Genomic DNA, 25,665 nt, shown 5'->3' with positions numbered 1-25,665 from the left:
GTTCAATAAGTTTCCCTCTGGTGCGGATGTTGTGTTCCTAAGTTCAGTGCGTCTGTAGATGGCGCTCCACAAATTACAAACTAGACCTGAGACATTACATTACATGGCTGATCTCTGCTGATACACTGTGAGATGAGGACAAATGAACTTGAAAAGAAGGTGTGCGTGTTTGCGTGTTTCTAGATAGTTAATTCTACCATTTAGTTACTTACACACTATATAACAGCATGCAGGTATTTGAAGATAACACAGCAATAATAATAATTTCGAGATAAAATTATATAGATATATTGAATATTAATATTTTCAGATTACATCTCAATTATGTATGCATTTTTTAACTACTCACCAATGGCCAGATGGAGCCTGTGGCCAAAACAATGAAGCCTTGTCCACTGATTCAGAGATGCTACCTTGACGATGTTGGCCCCACTGTCTGTTGTGATGCAGACAAGTCTCTCCTCTTGCAAACTCCAAGAAGCCAGTGCCTCTTCCAATCCCTGGGCTATGGCTTCTCCCGTGTGGTCTTGCGGGAAAAGTGACGTCTGCAAGCACCGGTTTTTAATTTGGAAATCCTCATCAATGTAATGCACTGTCAGGGACAAGTACGACTCCATGGTCCTGCTTGACCACAGGTCGGTCGTGGTAGCATAAAACGGGACCGCTGATAACTCTTTCTCAATTTTTCCCCGACATTGATTGTACAGCGCAGGTAATGCCACTTTCGAGAAATAATTTCTTGACGGCATCTTGTATCTTTTGTCCAGCATTTTCACCATTTTTTTGAAGGCGTCATTATTCACGGTGTTTATTGGGGCCATGGCTTTGGCTAAATAAAACGCGATTGCGTCTGTTATTTCCTGGTGTCTGTGTGATGTGGGTAAATATCGTGTTGCATGGTGTAGTGTTGCTTGGATGGTTGTCTGGGTTGGGGCTGCGGGACGGGGATTTTGTGCAGTGCCAACGACGCTGGCTTTGGCCTTCATGCACTCATTATATTTTTCTACATGGTGCTTTTTTAAGTGATTAAACAGATTTGTTGTGTTACCCTGTGGGGCAGACACAACTCTCTGACACTCTCTGCACATCGCCTGCTTTTGTTGGACATCACTCGCCCTGAATCCAAAATATGTCCAAATAACAGAACTTGAGCCCTTTCGAGGGACAAACTCCTCCTCACCTCCCCCTGCTTCTTCAGACACAGATTGACTCTGTTGTTCCGACATAGTTAGCTTTTCTCTCTCACCTCAATCTGTTACCTACTCTCACGCCATCACCCCTTGAAGAAGATACCGCTGCACTGAAGCTCTGCGCACTTGGCTTGCTTGCTTATTTAGGCAGAATAATGAAACCTTACATGCATCGGTTCGCCCCCTAATGGTTTGGCGGAGTACTGGTCAAAAAGTGCTTGATCAGGTATGCAGCAGAGCTCGCATTTTAAATGGAAATAAATCGCGATTTTCATTTAATTTAATCGTGGCAGCCAAAATCGCGATTTTCGATTAAATTCAATTAATTGTGCAGCCCTACCTCCAGGCTATGTGTGTGTGTGTGTGTGTGTGTGTGTGTGTGTGTGTGTGTGTATATATGTAGGTACAATAGGCTTATCAAATCAGTCTCATGTAAAAAGGGATCAGTCTCATAAATTCATTGATCATTAATTCAAGTGTCTAATAGTTTATAGCTAAGCTATTAAAATCACTGGAATAACTTGGTGGTGATGTTGCTATAGTTTATTGAGTATTATAGCTCTAATGTAACATGTTTACTCTAGATCTATAACATTCATATAACAACCAAATGGTTGAAGGCAATTAGAATACTTGGTTGGCAGAAGTTGGCATTCAGTGGATGTTGTAGCAATAAACAGGACACAGTTTATTCCAAAGATACCATTTATTGAAATAGCTGACATGAATTAGCAAACTAATACTGATCAGATATAGCAACAATAGCAGCCAAGGAATAATTCAATATAAATGGTGATACAATGTATACAAATAAGAATCAGTAGTGTATATGATAATTAAGGCACTAATGGTGATCAGAAGTAATAAGCTATATGCCAGTGTTACAATGTAGGGGCGAGTGGATGTTAAAATGTGATAGGGAAAGCACGTGTTTATGTATGTGTGGGTGTGTGTATGAGTAGGTGTGTGTGTGAGAGTGTGTGTATGGAATGCGAATGGAATGTGCGAACCCTGTGCCAGGCTGCGCCCAGAAGGGGGAGGGTCAACCCAGGAAGAGTGCGCAAAAGGAAGAAACAAAGGAATCTATAGTTTAAACTACACTGTAAAACCTGATAAGGTCACTGAGCTCAAAAATTTTATTGAAACCGATTACGTAAAAATTTTTGAGGTAAGTAACTAAATTTTTTAAGGTAAGATTTCTTAAAAATTACACTATAGTTACACTTAATTGTAATTTTAAAGAAATCTTACCTTAAAAAATTTAGTTACTTACCTCAAAAATTTTTACGTAATCAGTTTCAATAAAATTTTTGAGCTCAGTGACCTTATTGGGTTTTACAGTGTAGTCTTGGCTAGGCCTTAAACCCAAACTTTTACTTAACCCTTAGCTACTCCTGAAATCCCAATGTTGAAGAGTGGAGTACGACGGAGGGAGTTAGTATGAGAGAGAGAGAGAGAGAGAGTGAGAACGCATGCATGATCTAACTAAATACAGATAGTAAACAAAGTAAATCAAACAACACGTGGTCTAAGACCGCCTTTCATGTGAATCAAATGTGTACATTTAAACCATAAATGAATTCAAATAAACAACACTCTTCACATTAACTAGTCACAACTAAGACTAACAATTGCCCAGATGCCAGCCTTACTTGAGATTGCTCGTGTTAGCAATTGAAAGTGCGCAGTCTGTTATCCGAAGACAGCGCGGAGCGCAGGTCCAGGGAGAAAACAGTTCTGTTCCTTTACTTTACAGCTCGTCAGCTGAAGATCTTTGGTATTCCATTGGTTGTCCAATGATCTGGAAGGAATCTTGTTTATAGCTCGTCGACGTTGTGAAAGGGAAAAGGGATCTGGTCGCCTTTTCTCTTTAAAATACTGCGTGGGCTGCAGTAACTTACCGGTTCAGTAATTATTACAACTATGCAAAGGACAAATACATTGAACTTTGGCTAAAGGTCCGGTATCAATAGTTCGTTCTTTGTTCTCTGTCCTTCTGAAGCACCAATGCACAATGTCCCTCTTTCACGCGTGGAAACTCACCACCAGAGAGAAAGAATTTTGATTCCGCCGCGGGTTTAAAGCACAGTCGTGACGTCACTGTATTCGGTATCTGGTATCATCTCTGTATCCAATACCATTACAGGGAGTCAGAAGAATGGGCAGAGATAGAACATGGCCTTGAGTACAGGGATTGGTGTGTTCAATGCTGTACAGTGAAAGGGGGAAGATTACTATGGCTATAGCTATTCACAATTATTATCACCCTTTGTAAAGATTAGTTAAAAAAAGTGTGAAAAAATCCACATTTTGGTGAAGTTGCTTCATCTCACACTGAAAAAATGAGAAAAATCCAACCTTTAATGGAAATAAATGTATTCAGAGAAAAATAAATCTCTTATCAAGAAATAATTTTTTAAACAAAACCACGTCACTATTATCCCCCCCCCCCGAAATGATTGAACACAATGTACCTGAAACATGTTTTCCATTTAAATTGTATGTGTTTAAGTTGACTGAAGTGTGTAGGAACTTTAAAGCTGTAATCCATGACTTCCTGATTAACTAGGGAACAAATATGAGGGGACACGGAGGCCAAATTCCCTTAGTCATCCATCAACATGGGAAAGATAAAAGACCAACCAAATGAGATAGAAACCAAATGAGGGAGAAATGTGTTGACCTTCATAAGTCAGGGAATAGTTATCAGGAAAAAAAAAAGCTACTCGCCTGAAAATGTCCATTTCTACTGTTGGGCAATAATAAAAAAGTGGACACCAACTGGGACTGTTACAAACTTGCCTGGAAGAGGACCCAAGTTTATTTTGTCCCCATGTACAGTGAGGAGGAGAGTAAGAGAAACAAAAAATCCCCAAGGATCATTGTTGGTGAATTACAAGAAAAAGCAAAATTTTAGGGCTCCATTCCAACAAGTTATTTGGAAGGTTCCAGAAAAAAAGCCTTTTCTGTCAATTAACCACAAACCTAAGCACCTGAAGTTTGTGAAACTCTACGACAACTTTGACTGGAACTGCGTTCTCTCGTCTGATGGAACATAAATGCAGCTTTTTGGCAATGAACACTCAAGGTGGGTTTGGTGTAAAAAGAAGGATGGCTATAATGAAAAGAACCCGATCCCAACTGTAAAATACGGTGGAGGTTTTGTGATGTTTTGGGGCTGTTTTTCCTCCAAAGGTCCATTAAACCATGTTAGGGTCCATGGCATCATGGACTCCATGAAATACCAGGCCTTTTTAAATCAGAATCTGGCTGCCTCTGCCAGGAAACTAAAACTGGGTTGTCACTGGATCTTCCACCAGGACAATGATCCAAAGCATATGTCCAAATCAACACTAAAATGGTTCGCTGAGCACAGAATCAAGCTTCTGCCATGGCCATCTCAGTCCCCTGACCTGAACCCCAGTGAAAATCTGTGGGGTGAGCTGAAGAGGAGAAAGCACAAGAGAGGGCCAAGGACCCTGGATGATCTGGAGAGATTGTGTTCAGAGGAATGGTCTCAGATGCCTTGCTCTGTATCTCCAATCTTATAAAATATTATAGGAGAGACTCAGTGCTGCTTTACTGCCAAAGGGGGTTGGACAAAGTAGTATATGCGGGGGGCAATAATAGTGGCACATGTTTTTTGTTGGAAAAAATTATTTCTGGATGAAGGATTTGTATTTCTCTGAATAAATTCTTTTCATTTAAAGGTTGAATTTCCATCCATTTTCTTTTGCTTATCTGAAGTCAGGTCATGGTGGCAGCAGGCATCCCTCTCCCCAGTAACGCTTTCCAGTTCCTTCTGGGGGATCCCAAAATGCTCCCCGGCCAGCTGAGATATATAATTTCTCCAGTGTGTTCTGGGTCTACCCCAAAGTCTCCTCCCAGTTTGACGTGCCTGGAAAACCTCCAAAGGAAGGCACCCAGGAAACATCCTAATCAGGTGCCCGAACCACCTCAGCTGACTCCTTTCGACATGAAGGAGCAGCGGCTCTACTCCGAGATCCCTCTGGATGTCTGAGCTCCTCACCCTCTCTCTAAGGGAGAAGGTTGGAGTTTTCTTATTTTTTTCAGTGAGATGAAGTGACTTCACCAAAAGGTGGATTTTTTTCTAACCCTTTTTACTAATCTTTACTGGGGGTGAGGGGCAATAATCATGGCAGGCACTGTGTATATTGCACACATTAGTCCTATATATTATATAAATACAATGAGATACATAAACATATATCCTCATCTGCTCCATACTATGCTAATAATCATGTCTCACACACAGGTTGCCAGTTTGACTGGGTAAACAGAAGCCCATTTTTATTCGGAAAAACTAATTTTTTAAATTTTAACACATCACAAACCTTCAACAACAGCCTTAATTAGTCAAGTAACAATAACTGTTATCACACAAAGCTAATATCAGAGAATGTCCCAAAGCTAACAAATACACTCACTTCGAGGACTGAGTTGGCTCTGGATTTATAGCATTAATTAAGACAAACAACCAACAATGGAAACACAGCCAGGTGCAGGATGTCAATCAATCAATAAATCAATAAATAAATAAAATCAAGTAAATAACAGAAGCCAGAAAATCAAACACAAGATATAAATGCCTTCATAAACAACATAAAACCTCACAATGAGCTAATGAAGACTGTATAACCATTATAAACAAAGCATATAAACTATGAGTAAAAGAGGAAATTAACAGTAGACCCTGATGCAGCCTTGTATGTAGGTGACAGGGACCTCTGGTGGTGTGGGGTGGAATTATCAAGTGAAGCCCTTGGTTCAGGCACGGTGGTGTAGTGGTTAGTGCTGTCGCCTCACAGCAAGAAGGTCCTGGGTTCGATCCCCGTGGCCGGCGAGGGCCTTTCTGTGTGGAGTTTGCATGTTCTCCCCGTGTCTGCGTGGGTTTCCTCCGGGTGCTCCGGTTTCCCCCACAGTCCAAAGACATGCAGGTTAGGTTAACTGGTGACTCTAAATTGACCGTAGGTGTGAATGTGAGTGTGAATGGTTGTCTGTGTCTATATGTCAGCCCTGTGATGACCTGGCGACTTGTCCAGGGTGTACCCCGCCTTTCGCCCGTAGTCAGCTGGGATAGGCTCCAGCTTGCCTGCGACCCTGTAGAAGGATAAAGCGGTTAGAGATAATGAGATGAGATGAGATGAGCCCTTGGTTCAGAATTTATAAAAGCTGAAAGAATGAGAAACAAAGCAGGGAATTCCTTTAAACTATTATATAAGTTTCATAAAATTCACATTACAGTTATATTATGGATAAACCTTTGATCTTTAACCTTTGACCTTCTCAGGTATGGATCATCTATTGGGTGCGGAGTGTGAAGTGTCGGAGGTGAAACGGAAGGGAAAGCAGCAAACATTAATGCTGTGTGAAGTGTGTAATATTCGGCTGAACTCCAGCGCTCAGGCTCAGGTCCACTACAAGGGAAAAACTCACCAGCGCCGACTACGGCAAGCCAACAGCGCCAAAACCAGCGGAGGAGCCAGAAATAGCACGGGTAACAATATCTTCAATCCTGGATTTGTGTTCACAGTTTTTCAAATCTGCTTTATATTTCAGATCTATGACATCTGATAATCTATGAGACAAATTCCAAATATGAGAGTTTAATTTTCAATTCTACTTCAGTTGTAGTGTCACTTTAAGGTAGGCTATGTCTATTAAGAATAACTTAAAGGCAAATTTTACCCATTTGTCTTTGAGGCAAGTATTTCTCAAGAATTATTTTTTTTTAACCAAGAATTTTTTAAAAGCAAGTTTTACCGAGATATTTCAAGCCTTTTTACCCAGAAGTTTTTGTGGTAAATTTTGCACTAAATTCTTTGGAGCAAATTTTATCCTGATTACCAAAGCAAAGTTCTTTAAATGTTTCCTTAAAAAAATTCCATAACATGGTTCCTGAACCTACAGTGCTCAGCGTAAATGAGTACACCCCCTTTGAAAAGTAACATTTTAAACCAGGGGTGGTCCTGGGGGCGGTCCGACCGGGCAGCCGCCCGGGGCGGCATCGCGGGGGGGGGAGGGTGGCATGAGCACGGGCATGAAAAAAAAAAAAACGGTCCCAAAAAAAAAAAAGGTCCCCCAAAAAAAATCCCTGAAAAAAAAAACAAGACGGGCGGGGTGTGTGTGTGTGTGTGTGTGTGAACATTTTGGATGGGGAAGCCCAATACCAAAGTTGCGCAGTTGACGTCATCATAACAAGAGGCGTCAATACCTGAAGTTGGTCAGTTCTGGTAGCTCAATTGTAATTAAGGGTTTGCAGCAGTGTTACACACACACAAGTGTAACATGCAGCAAAAGCCATCATGCGTCACGTTTGCTGTGGGCACAAAACCCCGTATAATTTAAATAACAAACCAAATATGGTGCCGCAATGCATAGGACACAAACTCAAGACGCCTCTCAAATGTGCAGACCACATTACATTACATTGAGCAAACGCTTTTGTGTGTGCGTGTGCGCGCAAGAAAGAGGAGAGAACAGAAAAGCAGAACAATCCAAAGAACTTCAAAACGGCTGTACGTTTGATTATGTGTATGAACTGAATGAATTCCCAAGATTATTGTGGTCGTGGTGGTCAATTGGTCAAGATGAAATGGTTCAGTCTCACCTCTCGCGTTAGGTGATCACCACTACACACTGACGGTGAGTTTGTGTTGGGGGAAGGGGGAATCATTCAGGAGGAGGTTGAATGACAAATAAATGGAGTCATACTTGGAGATAGATCTAATGGATAGGAAAAGGTCAAAGCCATCAGGTGCCCAATTCCAGAAGAAAAGGAAAGAAGAGGAGGAGAAACGAGCAAAAGAAAAAGGTATGCTTTATGAATCAATTTCAGTGAGTGACATGAATTAATGCCCTAATTAGCCTTATATTATTGATGCTTGCTAAGTTGGACGACCTGGCCTGGCCTGCCCCCCAACACGAAATTAATTTCAGCATAACGATTAGGCTTTGCAACAAAACGTTTAAAGTTATTGCTGTCATTGCCTTGGGTTAACGTTGGGCTCTGTATTAGCCAACAGAATGTTAACAGCTTTACATGGTCGTTTAAACATTTCTCGTCGTGTGTTGCATGTCGCGGACACGGCCCGTTATAAATTTGCTGTTACCAGAATGGCAATGATCAAGTCGTAATGTATTACTTAAGACTCTGTGTAATGTCATAGTAGTGTAGTACTATGGTAGTAAAGTGTTTTTGATGACTAGTACAACGTTCCGCTGGCGGAATTGTGCATATTATGGGGCTACGACAAGTTAGGCACACACACACACAGGCGCACACACACACACACACACACACACACACACACACACTAATGCCTATATCCCAATGTTTATTTCAAATTAAGCAGTTGTGCTTTCTTAGGTGGTGTTTACATTAGACCGTATCAGCGGATCATCAGATTAACGTTTTTAAAACGATTCGCGTGCACACAGCAACGCCAATACACGATTCACGTTCACACAGCAACGCCAATACACGGATACGCTAATCACATGACTAATTAGACGGCACGTCACATGATCCCAGTGCATATCGGGCATGCGCAAGTCACTCACCACTTGCAAGTGGAAGGGTGGCAAGTGAACACCTTCTCCAGCAGATAAACACACCTGGCTGTGATGTTCATACTGAGTTTAAGCGCCTGAAGGAGGTAAATAAGTTGAAATGTGTAAATAAACCTCAGTGCGGCTCAGCGCTTCCTCCTGCGCTCCAAATCACTCCGCCCTGAACAGCGAGTGCCCTCTGGAGGGTGCGCACTCCGGCCCTGCGCAGCTCACAGAGCGCGCGAGTGAAGCGCATGAGCAGTGATTCGGGACTGAGCCGCTGTGTGTGTGATCCCAACGCCAGCGAATCAGGAAGGTGGATGTCACAGTGACGTTGTCCAATGACGACGTCAGCTAGAGCTCAGCACAGCGTTTCCGCGTTCCTCAATGTTTACACAGCACCGGATCAGATACAAACTGGGTTGAATACGTGGACCCTGGCGGATTCAAGTTGTTACGCCTGTGGAGTCGTTTCCGGGCATTTTAATGTGAACGGACAGTGCATCCGCGACGAAAACGAGACAGATACGGTCTAATGTAAACACCACCTTAAATAGCTGTGGATAGCTGTAATGCGAAGTCATTGAGTCTTTTTGTTTATTGTTTATCTTTTATTGTTTATCTTTGTATTTTTTATTGCACTAGTCATTAAAACTGGAAATTTGTTCTTGAAAATAGCTGTTGTGAGTTTGTGTATGGGGTCGTGTGTGTTCTGGACGAAGTTAGTGTTTTCTTAGGTGGTGGGTGGGAGGTGGTTGTCGGGTTGGGCCGGGAGGGGCGCCAGCAGGGGGTTTCGCCCGGGGAATAAATCACTCTAGGATCGCCACTGTTTTAAACAATATCTCAATGAACACAAACAATTTCCAAAATGTTGACAAGACAAAGTTTAATATAACATCTGTTTTACTTATAATGGGAAAAAGTAAGGTTAATAATATAACTTAGATTACACATTTTTCAGTTTTACTCAAATTAGGGTGGTGCAAAAATGAGTACATCCCACAACAAAAACTCCTACATCTAGTGCTTTGTATGGTCTCCATGATTTTTAATGACAGCGCCAAGTCTTCTAGGCATGGAATGAACAAGCTGGTGACATTTTGCAACATCAATCTTTTTCCATTCTTCAACAATGACCTCTTTTAGTGACTGGATGCTGGATGGAGAGTGATGCTCAACTTGTCTCTTCAGAATTCCCCATAGGTGTTCGATTGGGTTCAGATCAGGAGGCATACTTAGCCACTGAATCACTTTCACCCTGTTCTTCTTCAGAAATCCAACAGTGGCCTTAGATGTGTGTTTAGTCATGTTGGAAAAGTGCATGACGACCAAGGGCACAGAGTGATGGTAGCATTTTCTCTTTCAGTATAGAGCAATACATCTGTGAATTCATGATATCATCAATGAAATGCAGCTCTCTGACACCAGCAGCACTCATGCAGCCCCACATAAGGACACTGCCACCACCATGTTTCACTGTAGGCACCATGCATTTTTCTTTGTATTCCTCACCTTTGCGATGCCATACAGTTTTGAAGCCATTAGTTCCAAAAACATTTATCTTGGTCTCATTATTCCAGAGTATAGAGTCCCAGTAGTCTTCATCTTTGTCAGCATGGGCCCTGGCAAACTCTAGGCGGGCTTTTTTTTGTGCCTGGGCTTTAGGAGAGGCTTCTTTCATGGATGGCATCCATGCATGCCATTCCTCTGCAGTGTACGCTGTATTGTGTCACGGGAAATAGTCACCCCAGTTTGGCTTTCTACTTCTTTAGATAACTGCAGTGAACTTGCATGCCGATTTTCTTCAACCCTTCTCATCAGAAGAGACTCCTATCAAGGTGTTAACTTCCATGAATGACCTGGATGTCTCTGTGAGATGGTTGCAGTTCCATCTTTCTTAAATTTTTGTACCACTTTTGCTACAGTATTCTGACTGATAAGTAAAGCTTTGCTGATCTTGTAGCCTTCATCTTTGTGGTGTAAAGAAATTATTTTCTTTGGGGAATTCTGAAGAGACAAGTCGAGCATCACTCTCCATCAGCATCCAGTCACTAAAAGAGGTCATTGTTGAAGAATGGAAAAAGATTGATGTTGCAAAATGTCGCCAACTTGTTCATTCCATGCCTAGAAGACTTGGTGCTGTCACTAAAAATCATGGAGGTCATACAAAGTATTAGATGTAGGAGTTTTTGTTGTGGGGTGTACTCATTTTTGCACCACCCTAATTTGAGTAAAACTGAAAAATGTGTAATCTAAGTTATATTGTTAACCTTACTTTTTCCCGTTATAAGTAAAACAGATGTTATATTAAACTTTGTCTTGTCAACATTTTGGAAATTGTGTTCATTGAGATATTGTTTAAAATGTTACTTTTCAAAGGGGGTGTATACGCTGAGCACTGTATACCAGCTCCAGCCCCAGTTCCTTGTCAGCCTCTATTTGTAAAGTGTGTGTGTGTGTGTGTGTGTGTGTGTGTGTGTACAGTGTTGAGTGTGTAAAAGTTAAAATGAATTCCATGAACATTTAGCATTGGGAACAAACACCGTTAGCATGTCAAGAGCAGTGATTAGCATGTGACCTTTGCTCTGTCACTGGATCTCTATAAGTGCAGCACAAGATAAAAGTTACTAGAGTGTGTGTTGAGGATGAGTGGATGAAAGCCGTGTGTGTAGCTCATCAGATGCACTTTGCAATAAATGGAACCAAAGCTTAGGTTTCTGTTTGGTTTGGTTCTGCTCCCTTGTCTTGTGACTGGTTCATTTTTTCTTTTGATTGTGTTCACCAGTTCTTTGTTTCATTATTTTGTGTGTCTATAACTTGTCTTTCCCTTTTTCATCTACTTAAAGCCTCACTCACAACCCGCCGTAAGTGTTTTGAACATGCATGGGTCGCAGAGTTTAGTAGCTCGCAGTCGTGCCGCAGGGTCGCGGTGAACCCGGGGGAAAGTTTGGGGGATGAGTACGGGCAAAGTACTTGTCAAGTACAGGTTGCACACCTGACTTCCTTGAGGCATGGGAAAAATTGTGCCGTTAGCCCGTAGAAAGCGTATATCTGACGCACGTGATCAGTGTGTGTTCAGTGAGTGTGGAGTGTGTGAGACTTGCATTTTACTAGTTTCCTCTGCTACGAGTATGGGCCACACTTGTGAAGCATGTGTGACGCATGTGATTAGCACGTTACAATCACTCATAACGTGCGTGTGATGCAAGCCAGGAGTGGGTATAAAACCAGCGTGTCTGCAACATTCTGTATCTGTCTTTCGACTGAAGAACATTTGATATTTTGTGGGAAAAATTAAAAAATTTCAGTTTAAAGTTTAGAAAATGGGATCCAAGAAGAAGCGAGCAAAAGTGAAGTACCCCAACCTGAAACAGCAGAGGGGGAGGAGGAGGAAGAATTTGATGATGGTAGCAGCACCGGCGAGCCCTGCACGGACAGGGAGGAGTATGCCTTCAAGCTGGCAGAAGGCACAGCATCCCGCCAGATATATTTTCACAAGTAAATACACATGCTTTAAACATTCATTTCAGTATCTATATGCTTATGTAATTAATATTATATATGCTGATTTTCATGTATGTTTCAGCTAACAATGCCCAGAAGTGAGGACACTGCAATCCCATCATCGCTGTCAGGCCATTGTGCCATGCTCAGTGATGAGGACAAGGACATCCTGACACCCCGTCCCACCACTCAGCAGGGGCAAGAGCAGGACAGCAGCTCGGAGTCAAAGTGTGTTTCAGTGCTCAAACTGTTGGGCTATTTAGTTGGGATTTTTTACAATGTAATAAAATGCATTATTCCCTTATACTCATGTTTTATTATTTGACGTTTGCATGGTAAATTATCATATACTCAAATAAAAACAGCAAATTAGGTGGTCTTCTTCCCTTCTACAATGCTACATGCTACATGATCGGTTCCTTGGTTCCTCCCCCAATATATATACCCAGAGTCTTGCCCCTCATGTCGTGTGCAGGTTGCGTGCGCTGCGTACGGGTCGTATGCCACACATAGGGGTAGAAAGTGAGATGCACTTCTGTCTTGCAGGCTGCACAAATAGCAAGTGTGGAATACTTGTGTAGTATTTCTGAGGCATGTCACTCATACAATGACCGTGCGTCATTCATGCATCTTACTGTCATCGCAAACAGTTCCTACTGTCTGTGCTGCTGACTTGGTTCAGGCGTACAAAAGGAATACGGGTCCTGTACGTAGTGTATGCATTCTTGATTTGTCGCAAGACCCGTAGAGTTTGCATGTGCAGGACCAAAAGTCTCCACAGGCAGTCTGCGACCTTCTACGGCGCTGAACACACACAAGTGTCGCACAAGTCTCAAGCATGGTTTTGCCAAATTTTTTACCATAGACCGCCCATAGCAGCCCGTACAGCGGGTTGTGAGTGAAGCTTAAGCATTTTTCTTGTGTTACTAAGTTGCTCGTAATTTTCATGTTTCTGCAGTGTTTTGGTTTCCAGTTTAGGATTAAACCTACCCTTGTGTTACCTTCCCTTCTCCACTCCTGTTCTCAATCCATCCATTACAAATGTCCAATGAAGTGAAAGCATTAGACATGATTGGACTTTAGCAGTAACACTTTTTGGTGTTTCAAATCCTCCAATTCTTTTAAATGCTAATGCTGATGGGACAGACTGAAATTGGATGGATTATTTTTGTGCTAGTTTAAAAGAAACAGTTTGTGTTCATGGTGTAAGATGTGATCTTTTCTCATAATTCCACAGAACAGCAGTTATAATTATGTTCCTCTGAATGAGTCAGATTAGACTGCACACGAGGGAATGGAAGGAGAAAGAGAGAGAGGTTGAAAAGCTGCTCAAACCTCCTTGTACAGTGCCTTGCAAAAGTCCCCCCCAGCATTTTTTGGGTTTTGTTGCCTCACAATCTGGAATTAAAATGGATTGTTTGAGGGTTTGCATCATTTCATTTATAGAACATGTATACAACTTTGAAGATGTGAAATTGTTTTATTATTGTGAAGCAAACAACAAATAGGACAAAATAACAGAAAAATGTCAACGTGCATAACTTTTCACCCCCTTAATGTCAGTACTTTGTAGAGCCACCTTTTGCGGCAATTATAGCTGCAAGTCACTTTGTATAAGTCTCTATGAGCTTGTCACATCTAGCCACTGGGATTTTTGCCCATTCCTCAAAGCAAAACTGCTCCAGCTCCTTCAGGTTGGATGGGTTCTGCTGGTGAACAGCAATCTTCAAGTCTGACCACAGATTCTCAATTGGATTGAGGTCTGGGCTTTGACTAGGCCATTCCAGCACATTTAAATGTTTCCCTTTAAACCACTCCAATGTAGCTTTAGCAGCATGTTTAGGGTCATTGTCCTGCTGGAACGTGAACCTTTGTCCCAATCTCAAACCTCTTTTGCTGACTCAAACAGGTTTTCCTCCAGAATTGCCCTGTATTTAGTGCCATCCATCTTTCCTTCAGTCCTGACCAGCTTTCCTGTCTCTGCAGATGAAAAATATCCCCACAGCATGATGCTGCCATCACCATGCTTCACTGTAGGAATGGTGTTCTCAGGGTGTTGGGTTTGCACCACACATGGCATTTCCCATGATGGCCAAAAAGTTAAATTTTAGTCTCATTTGACCAGAAAATCTTCTACGTGTTTGGGGAGTCTGCAACATGCTGTTGGGCAAACTCCAAACGTGTTTTCTTAAGCAATTACTTTTTTTCTGGCCACTCTTCCATAAAGCCCAGCTCTGTGCAGTGTATGGCTTATTGTGGTCCTATGGACAGATACTCCAGTCTCTGCTGTGGAACTCTGCAGCTCCTTCAGGGTTACCTTTGGTTTCTTTGCTGCCTCTCTGATTAATGCCCTCCTTGCCTGGTCCGTGAGTTGTGGTGGGCGGCCCTCTCTTGGCAGGTTTGTTGTGGTACCATGTTCTTTCCAATTGATGATGATGGATTTGATGGTGCTCCGGGGGATCATGAAAGATTTGGATATTTTTTTATAACCCAACCCTGACTTGTACTTTTCAACAACTTTGTCCCTGACTTGTTTGGAGAGCTCCTTAGTCTTCATGGTGTTGTTTGGATAGTGGTGCCTCTTGCTTGGTGGTGTTACAGCCTCTGGGGCCTTTCAGAAAAGGTGTATATGTACTGACAGATCATGTGACACTTAGATTGCACACAGGTGGACTTTATTTCACTAATTATGTGACTTCTGAAGGTAATTGGTTGCACCAGAACTTTTTAGGGGCTTCATAACAAAGGGGGTAAATACATATGCACACGCCAATTTTCAGTTTTTTATTTTTTAATTAAATTTTTTTTTTCTCATTTCACTTCACCAACTTAGACTATTTTGTGCAGATCCATTACATAAAATTCAGATTAATAAGTAAATAAATAAATAAATAAATAAATAAATTATTTATTGTAATGTAACAAAATGGGTAAAAAGCCAAGGGGGGTGTAATGTCCAGACCAGGATCTGCTGGGCTCAACATCGTGATGACTGTCAGCCATCAGTGATGCACGATGGCATCATCCATCAGCCCAACCCTACAGTAAAGCAAAAATTAAAAAACAACAAAACAAACAGAAAAAAAAAACCTTTGTACTTGAGAGTTGAGAAAGGTTACTAATTTATAGTTGATATACAAGACTGGTTTGTGTCTCTTCAAAAATGTCAAAAATATATATTTTATTTCCATTGAAAGGATAGTGTCTTTATATATCATCATTAAATGTTTAAATGAACAAAACCTTTGCCATCATACACTGACTGTCAGCAGGTGCAGGCACTTACAGATGCAGTTGCAGGGGAGAGTGAGTGCGTCACAAACTAGCAGCCAAATCCAAAATGTGAAACAGGAAGTAGAGTCAGGTATAGGCAGAGGGTTGGTCAATCAGCAAACAGAATGTCAGAGGCAAACAACTAACTCAGAGTCCAAGTATAAATAAAAGCAGGGTCAATGTCATGGAAGTCAGTATGGGAAACAGAACAACTTGGTATGATCAAGTGCAGAGACACAGAATGATACTTTGCACTGAGGTTGAGTGGTTGTGGTCCTTAAATAGTGTGATTGCTGAAGTGTGATGAGGAACAGGTGTGGCGGTAATCAAAACTTGGGAGAGGGAGGGCACTGTGCTTAAGAATTGTAGTCTATGACGGCCATGTTTGAAGGCTGCCACAAACTAGCGCTATTCGCGAGAGAACCCCAATGTGCTCCTTTCTGGGGCGACCGTGCTTTATGGGTGCTGGCTTTTCGGTATATTGGGCGTGGAATTCCTGAGTCAGGAGTGGATCTAGGATGTCCCTGGTGGATACCCAACTGTGCTCCTCTGGACCATACCCCTCCCAGTCCACTAGATATTCCAGGTTGCCCTGTCTGCGACAGGAATGGGGGAGTTTGTGTACTTGGTATACCGGCTGTGCTTCCAATTCGAGAGGTAATGGTTGAATTACGATTGGTGTGTTCGTGGCGAGAGGTCCAGGAATAGCAGTCTTCAAACATGACACATGGAATGTGGGTGATGGATGTCAGTGTTGTGGGAGTTCTGGTCTGTATGAGACCACATTGATCTGTCGTAAGACTTTGAAAGGGCCAATGTACCTAGCACTGAGCTTCTTACAAGTGTTAGGATCATGTAGGTCCTTAGTGGACACCCAGACTCTGTCTCCAGGTGCATATACTGCAGTTTCCTCTCTATGCTTGTAGACATAGAGCGTGTATGTACGGGACACTTGCTGAAGTCGTTGGTGAACGCTCTTCCACACATGTTTGCTTCTCCAAAACTATGCATCTATGGCCAAGATATACATGGGTGAGTTGGCCCATAGGAACACTGGAGGTTGGTATCTTAGGATACATTGAAAAGGGATGAGTTGAGTGGCTGAATGCTTGAGTGAGTTCTGCGCATATTCTACCTGTGGGAGAAACTGTGACCAGTCTTGTTCTCCATCCAGAACACTCTCAGGAAGCACCCAATCTCCTGGTTGGCATGTTCTGCTTGTCCACTGGATTGAGGATGATGCCCAGAGGTTAGACTCACTGGCACTCCTAATTTGTCCATGAACTTGGCACATAATCTGGATAAAAATTGGGGTCCCTGATCACTCACGATGTCTTTGGAGATCCTGTAGCACCTGAAGACATGGCTAAAGATTAGTTTGGCATTTTTGAAAGCTGTGGGTAGGACAAGCAAGGGGATGAGCTTCAGAGCCTTGGAAAAATGATCAATGACCACCATAATAACTGTGTTGTCTTGTGATTTGGGTAAATTAGTGATAAAGTCAATTGCCAGATGGGACCCTGGTCTCTGAGGTGTGGGTAGTGGCATGAGCTTACCCGTTGGTGGGACCCAGGGCACCTTGGCCTGGGCACAGATGGAACAGGAAGAGATGAACTGGTTGATTTCCTCATGTTCTCCCACCAATATTTTGACCTTAAGAGCTGGTATGTATGTTGACTATTGGGATGTCCAGTGGCAGGGGGCAAGTGCACCCAAGTGATGAGGTGACATCGGTATTGTGGTGGGACAAATGTAAGACCAGGTGGACATGCTTCTGGGGGGTTGTGAGGTTGAACTTGCACTGGTTCCTTGGCGATCTCCTAGGAGAGAGTGTTCACAAAGCACTTGGGTGGTAGGATAGGTGTGGACTCCTGATCTAATGTAGTGGAGGCATGAATTCTGGACAGTGTTTCAGCCTTAGTATTTCTGGAGTCAGGATGGTATGCGATAGTAAACTGAAACCTTGTAAAGAAGAGAGCCAAACATGTCTAATAAGGTTTCAATCTTTTGGCTGTCTTGAGGTATTTGAGGTTCTTATGACTTGTGAATATGACAAACAGGTATGCGGCACTCTCAAGCCGCCACTCTTCCAGGACCAGTTTAATCGCAAGAAGTTCCCTATTCTCTATGTCATAGTTCTGTTCAGCAGGCATGACTTTCTTAGAGGAAAAACGCTACAGGGTGCAGCTTGGGCTTTTCCACAAAGCACTGGGATAGGACACCCCTGACTCCAGTCTGACAAACCTACTTCTACCATGAAGGGCTGGGTGGGGTCTGGGTGTTTGAGTTTTGGTGCAGTGGTGAAGGCAGACTTAAGTTGTAGAAATGCCTTTTCTGCCCCTTGGTTCCACTCCAGCTGCTTGGGCCCCTTTTTAAGTAGCATGGTGAGAGGAGCTGCAATTGTGCTGAATCCCTTAATGAATTGGCGATAAAAGTTTGCAAATCTGAGGAAATGTTGGAGTTCTTTGGTGGAGGGGGGAGGGGGTTGGCCAGGTGGTTACTGTGATAACCTTGTTCACATCCATACTAACTCTTCTGGCACTGATTACATATCCCAGGAATGAGATTTGTGAGACATGAAACTCACATTTCTCTGCTTTGACATCTAGCTGATTTTCTAGGAGCCTGGTGAGTACCAACCTGACGTGTTCCTGGTGGCTAGCTTTGTCCGGGGAGTAGATCAGAATGTCATCGATGTAGACTATGACATAGCGTCCCAGCATGTCGTTGATCAGGCATTGGAACACACTGGACATGCAAGAGAGCCCATATGGTATGACCAGGTATTCGAAGTGACCAGAGGTGGTGCTGAGTGCCATCTTCCACTCGTCACCCTATTGAACACACACCAGGTTGTAGGCACTTCTCAGGTCTAACTTGGTGAACATTCTGGTGGATTGTAGTTGCTCCAATGTGGAAGGTACTAGTGGTAGCAGATATGGGTACTTTATGGTGATCTGGTTCAGTCCACGATAGTTGAAACAGGGTCTAAGGCCTCTTCCTTTCTTCTCCATGAAAAAGAAGCCTGGAGATGTGGAAGGATAGATATCACCTTGCTGTAGGGCTTTTTGGACATACTCCTCCATGGCAGATTGCTAAGTGATAGACAGTGGGTAGATGCGGCAGCGTGGAAGGGTAGTGCCCAGGAGGTAGTCTGCTGGCTTTACATTTACTGAATACCTCCTTGAGTTCATGGTAGCAGAACGGAACATGTTCTATGCCTTTGGGTGAGGAACTCTCCACAGTGGTAGAAGTCAGGATGAGGTGAGGCAATTGCAGGCAGTTCTGATGGCAGGAGGCAGACCATCACAGAATCTCTCTTTGTTGCCAGAAGATGAGATGGTCATGAAGTTGGAGCCAGGGGAACCCCAGAACAATAGCCTGATTGGAAGTGTGGGTGGCATACAGAGAAATGTGTTCTTTGTGCAAGGCTCCAACCTGAATCTGCAGCAGTGTGGTATGCTTGGTGACCAACCCCTCCCCTATGGGTCTGCCGTCAATTGCTTTGAGACTTGCTGGTCATTGGAGTTTGTCTTTGGGTATCTCTAACCTTTGAATGACCTTGAGGTTGATGAAGTTACCCTCTGGCCCAGAGTCTAGTAGTACAGAAAGAACATGGGGAGATTCTGAGACATAGGGGACTGTGTAGATGGGAGGTGAACTGGAACAAGAGCCAATTGTGTATAGTAGGAGATTGTCCAACTTAGTAGATAGGTCGATCAGGGAGTCTAAGGTGTGCTGTTCATCATGACATGCCAGTTCTGTGAGGATGAGTGGGTCCAGACCTTAACGAAAAACTGCCTTCAGTGCTGGGTCATTCCATCCACCACCAGCAGCCAACGTACAGAATTCAAGGGTGTATCGGTCACTCTCCTCTCTCCTTGCTGGATAGTCAGCAATTTTTCTCCTACCTTGATCCCTGCAGGCTGATGGTCAAAAACTCTCTTAAAAGGTTCAATGAAGCGATCATATGATGTTGTGAGTTCACCTCCGGCCTCCCATACTGTGCAGGCCCATTGTAAAGGCCCGTTCCCACAATACCGATAACTTTAACTATAACTACAACTATAACGATAACTATAAATAAATTCATCCCCTGCAGTTTATGTGGTTGGTGGTCACGCCAGACCAATAACAATACCTACAGTCCAGGCCTGTGTTTATCAGTATTGGTGAGATTGCTTCTGGAGCAATTTTTCCAGGCCTGAACCCAATCTGATAAAACATCTGACCAATCAGGTAATTGGTTACATGTGACATTGTCTGACCATATGCTATTTTTCCCGGGCATCTATGTACATCTTTGTTGCATCATGAAGTCACAGAATACAAATACATGGAAAATAAAAAATATATAATACAAAGCACGGATCTTTTATTCATGGATATGTGATATTCCATGAAATATCAATAGTAAATTAATAAAGCAAACATAAAAATGCAGATAGGATATTTTAATTATGAACTTTGGCAGTCCAAACATTTAATTGTTTTGGGCTTCTTAATTTTCCATCTGTGATGCATCATCCATATGAAATTCGTAACCAATCTGTAATATACTGAAACGTCTGTGACCGATCCGGTGATGCATCCGTATTAAAATCCATAACTACTCTGTATTTTGTATCCTTTTTTATTATATTTCTGTAGTCTGTGATCAATGTGTATTTTGTCAACCACTGGAGTATGTGCACAGGTTGTTTTGAAGTCCAAGTTGTACAGTATGACCCGGAATAATGTGCTACTACTTGGAAAAAACTTCCATGACTATTCCTAAGTTGCATGCATTTATTTACCTGAGTGGCAGGACCAACCAATATTATAATCAGAATTATAATTGTGGTGTGACTGCTCCAGACTGGAACTAAATTCAGGCATAGTTATCATCATAGTTGTAGTTATAGGTATAGCTATAGTTATTGGTGTTGTGGAACCAGGCCCTAAGGCTTGGCGAGTAAGCAGATCTAGAAACTGGACTATTTTCTGCTGGTCAGAAGTCCCCGTTTGTGCTGTAAAATACAGTGAGCATTGCAGAAGGAAACCTTTACACTCAGATTCATCCCCAGAGAACTTGTGCGGTCAAGGAACAATCGTGGAGGAGTTTTCTGCGGGCACTGGATGTGTCAGGAGGGCCTGTGAAACAGTAGCCATGAGCTGAGAAATACAGATGTTCAAATTGCTCAACATCTATTCGTGGTGTTCTAACAATTGTCCTTGCGCAGAAAGAGCGATTTGCTGTCTCTTCTGCTGCGTCCATGGTGAGGCAGATAACTAACTCAGAATCTGAGTATAAACAAAAGCAGAATCAATGTCATGGAAGTCAGTACGGGAAACAGAATGGCTGTTCCATGCCTCTGTACCTGATCATACAGAGACATGGAACAATACTTTGTACTGAAGGCGAGTGGTTGTGGTCTTTAAATAGTGTGACTGCATAAGTGTGATGAGGAGCAGGTGTTGTAGTAATCAAAACTTGGGAGCGGTAGGGTGCTATGGTGCTTGGGAATTGTCATCCGTAGTGGCCATGTTTGAAGGCTGCCAGGAACTAGTGCTATTCGTGACACTGATCAAATTTGTTCATGTGCAAACCCATTTTTTAAGTTCCTAACATCTCTCTGTAATGAGTGCATTACATAAAAAATAAGTAAAATAACACCAATCATGTCCTGGTAAACACCACAAAATGGCCTGACTGATTATGCTCATTTTACTCTGACCCACTGTGACCTCACGAAGCATCACACAGTACATTAGAGTATTTGCACATCATTTCCATAATATGCAAATATTTCAAATGTTGCTTGTGGATGTTTTTTTTTGTACTTTAATTTCCTTACATGACTATATTGTTATTAAAATGTCCAAAAGTAGAAGCATAGATAAATTGCATTACTCTAGTGCGTACACACACACACACACACACACACAATGAATTTAGCAATAATAACATGGTATTCATTTAACACAGTGGTGTTTTAAGCCATCAAGGAAATGAAATGTTCCGTTCACTTTGGTTCATATCACTGAATGGCCTCAGTGTGTTAAAATAGACATTGATGGGTCTTTAAAAGCTTTAGTCGCTGCACATTATCCACACTCTATATTATAGCATATCAGAGCTGCTCTGGCTTGCATTCACATCAATCCCATTTAAGTAGTGGAAATGATCCAAACTAAAGCAGGCATCGGATATATCATTGGATCCACGAGCTGGCACGTTCGCAGCTTGATCTTATTTACTGTATATCCGGTTGTGCTGTATATTTTTATTTTACATGTGTAATTGTGTTTCCTCAGTAAATGTATTGTCTGACCTGTAGTGCTAGCTGTCCACATTCTTACAAGTACTAAAGCTAAAGAAGGAATCATACTGCTCTGTGCAATCAGGTAATGAATAAAGGAAAAATCCACCAGTGTGTTTCTCAATTCTTCTCCCTAATATGGTCACCTGCCAATTCCCACCCACCATCCACCTCTCCCTTATTATACCCTCCAGGAAGGATCAAGGCTAATGCCTGGTTTCTCAGAGATGTCACAGGACAGTGTAACACACCCAGAAAAAAGCGGTATCTGCTCTCTTCCACATACATGAGCTCACAAATGCCAACAATTGGTTAATGTTGCTGTAATTGACAGGGGAGAGAGAGAAAGTGTGTATGTCCCTCCCACCCAGAGAGCCAATTTTGCTCCATAGACTTTTGTGAAGAATAACTGTGTCATCTTCAGGATTTGAGCTCATGATCTCTCGATGATAGGGTGACCCATCCATTCCTCCATCCATCATTGCAATGGTAAAATTATATAATCCACTGAAGAAAATAGTTCCATTGCCTTTCAGCTATCATTCCATCTCTACATTCATACATTTCTTCTTTCTATCATCCATCTGTCTCCATCCACTCATCATTCCATCTCTTTCTTCCCATCCATGCATCTTTGCATCTGTAACAACTCTAACTTGTGAGAAACAGAAGAACTGGAAGCATGCTTCAGAACAGATGTGTTCTTTTTATTTTCACACTTTTCAGTGACTTGTAACAACATATAAATACACTACACACACACACCCACGGCAAGGTGTCACAGCTCTCTCTCTCATTCCTGGCTGTCTGAAAGACACACAGAGACACAAATTAATAGACAGCCAGTAATTAGACACAGGTGCACCTCATTACATATCACCTACTGGTTCAACCTGCCTCCTCACCATTCACAGCTGCCGCTCGACCACACCCCTGCTGCCACATACCCCCATCGCCTGACTCAGGCCGGGGAGCTGTCCAGCCTGCAGCTGACTCTCACCTCCAGCAGGAGAGGTAATCTGCCACTACCATCTGTGCCCCTGGCCTGTGGACCACCTCAAATTTAAAGGGCTAAAGGGCCAGCTACCAACAAGTGATCAGCGCGTTGGCATTTCATGTGATGGAGCCACTTGAGCGGGGCATGGTTAAAACAGAGGGTGAATGGGTGTCCTAGCAGGTAGTACTGGAGAGTGAGGACCACCCACTTGATGGCCAGACACTTTTTTTCTATCGTGCTGTACTTTGACTCTTGCATGGAGAGCTTGTGGCTGATGTACAGCACCATATGCTCCTCCCCCACTACCACCTGGGACAAAATGACCCCCAGCCCTCTGATGCATCGGTCTGTAAAACAAAAGGGAGAGAAAAAAAAAAGTCAGGAGAATGCAACACCAGGCCCCCCACACAAAACTGCCTTTATCTGAGCAAAAGCCCGTTTGCAGGGCTCCGTCCACTGGACTGGACCTGGTGCCCCCTTTTTAGTGAGGTCAGTCAGTGGGCTGGTGACATCTGAAAAGTTAAGCATGAACTGCCTATAAGATCCAGCCAGCCCCAGGAACTGCCTCACCCCCTTTCTGGTCTTAGGTCTTGGGCAGGCTGCAATTGCTGCAGTCGCAGTCACTGCAATCGCACCTGCCCATGACCCAAGTGGAAGCCCAGATACTGTACTTCTACCCATCCAATTGCACACTTTTTCGGGTTTGCTGTGAGCCCAGCACGGCTCAGTGGCCTCAGCACTGCCCTAAGATGCTGTAAATGCCACTCCCAATCTTTGCTATAAATGATATAATTAATCATCTAAGTAGGCCACTGCATATGCAGTGTGGGGACGGAGAATTCGGTCCATGAGATAGTGAAACATTGCTGGAGCCCCAAACAAGACACCTATCCCAGTTTTTAGCATCCCCATGAATGAATTTACTAATCATATTCTTAAGTGTTTGGTTAAATTGTTTGACTAGCCCATCCATTTGCAGATGATAAACACTTGTATGAATCGATTTAATCCCCAGTGATTCATATAATTCACGCATTGTGCATGACATAAAAGTAGTGCCTTGATTAGTCAGGATTTCTTTCAGAATCCCGACTCGGGAGATAACACGGAAGAGTGCCTCCGCAACACTGCATGCTGAAATATTGCAAAGAGGCACTGCTTCTGGATATTGTGTTGCATTATGACTAATACAAAGTGATACCTGTGTGCAGATTGATCTAATGGCCTGATGAGATCCATGCCAATTCTTTCGAAGGGGATCTCAATTAATGGTAATGGGCGCAATGGCGCTTTTGGCATGACCACTGGATTTACCAACTGGCATTCGTGACATGTTACACACCACCTGCAGACATTGGTATGAATCCCTAGCCAATAGAAATGGGCCATGAGATGATTTAGTGTTTTATCCTGCCCCAAATGCCCAGCCATAGAATTATGATGAGCAACATGGAATAAAAGTACGGCTCTTCGGGACCAACAACTGTAATCTTTTCTTTAGTTTGAGCGACCTGTGTCACTTGATATAGCCTATCCTTAATAATAAAAAAATATGGGAAGGAGAGCGCCATGTTAGGATGGAGGATTCAACTGCTGCAGGGGCGCCTGCTCCTGGAAACACTGTCAGGTGGTCCTCGGCCAGCTGGACTGCCTCCTCCAGTGACGCTGCTCAGTGACACCAGACCCATGTGGACATCTCGCTCGGCAGAACTGCTCCAGTGTCACTCACTCGATGATGGACTCGACATTGCACTCGCCTGTCAGCAGCCACTGTTGGCAGGCGTCCCAGAGCTGTTGCATGAACACAAATGGCAGCCCACTTCACTGTATGTCAGTGAGCGGAAGTGCTGGTGCTGCTTTTCTGGACCACAGCCGACACGCTATAGGATGGCTCGCTTCAGGTTGGGGTACTCTAGCATGCTGGTGGCTGGGAGCTGCCAAGCCGTAAGCTGGGCTTTCCCCAACAGGAGCATTAATAGGCGAGCCGCCCACTGTAAAATTGGCCATGGGCTCACCTCCGCGACATGATCAAACAACTTGAGGAAGGCTTTGGGGTCATCCTGTGGCCCCATCTTGACCAGCTGGATGGGCACGCTGACCACAGGATCGACTGCTGAAGCACCCGTTGACTGGATCCAGCTCCAGATCACCTGCTGGTCTTCTGCCTGGGCTTTCAGCAGAGCCCAGAAGCACTGCCCCTGATTGACTGACAGTGCGATGAGGGCATGCTGCTGGCACTGGAGGTCATTGGCAAGCGTTTGGAGGTGCTGTCTGAATGGTTCGGAATCCATGGCAGCATACGTTCCTCAGTCCCAGGTTTCGGCACCAGTGTAACAACTCTTGAACTTGTAGGAAACAGAGGAACTGGAAGCAGGTTTCAGAACAGGTGTGTTCTTTTTATTTTCACATTTTTCAGTGACTTGTAACGACATATACAACAACACTACACACACGCATGATGGGGTGTCACAGCTCTCTCTCTCGTTCCTGGCTGACTAAAAGACACAGGTTAATAGACAGCCAATAATTAGACACAGGTCCACCTCATCACATGTTACCTACTGGTTCAACCTGCATCCTTGCTGTTCACAGCCAACACTCAACTACACCCCTGCTGCCACAGCATCGTCCATCTGTCTCTTTTCATCATCCATCCATCTATTTCCATTCATCCATTAATCACTCTTTCTTGCCCTCCATCCATTCTTTTATATGTCTAACTCTTTCCATTCACTCATTCATCCATCTATGCATCCATCCGTCTATCTACTTTCTTACCATCCATCCAGTCATACATTCATCTACCCATGTCTGTTTCTTTCCCTTT

General features: G+C 43.2%; 1 protein-coding gene across 1 annotated transcript in view; it reads left to right on the top strand.

Moving 5' to 3' along the window:
- The first annotated feature begins 6,503 nt into the window (after window positions 1-6,503).
- Window positions 6,504-25,665, top strand: part of LOC132897551 (zinc finger protein 385C-like) — a 58,892-nt gene continuing 39,730 nt past the window's right edge. The window contains exon 1 of the mRNA XM_060938813.1: window positions 6,504-6,708. Coding sequence (XP_060794796.1) covers window positions 6,504-6,708 — 205 coding nt within the window. The remainder of the gene's footprint in view (window positions 6,709-25,665) is intronic.

This window comes from Neoarius graeffei, chromosome 14 (genome assembly GCF_027579695.1).
Source record: "Neoarius graeffei isolate fNeoGra1 chromosome 14, fNeoGra1.pri, whole genome shotgun sequence".
Taxonomy (NCBI): Eukaryota; Metazoa; Chordata; class Actinopteri; order Siluriformes; family Ariidae; genus Neoarius; species Neoarius graeffei.
The sequence above is the reverse complement of the archived record's forward strand: the minus strand, read 5'-3'. Positions and strand labels throughout refer to the sequence as shown.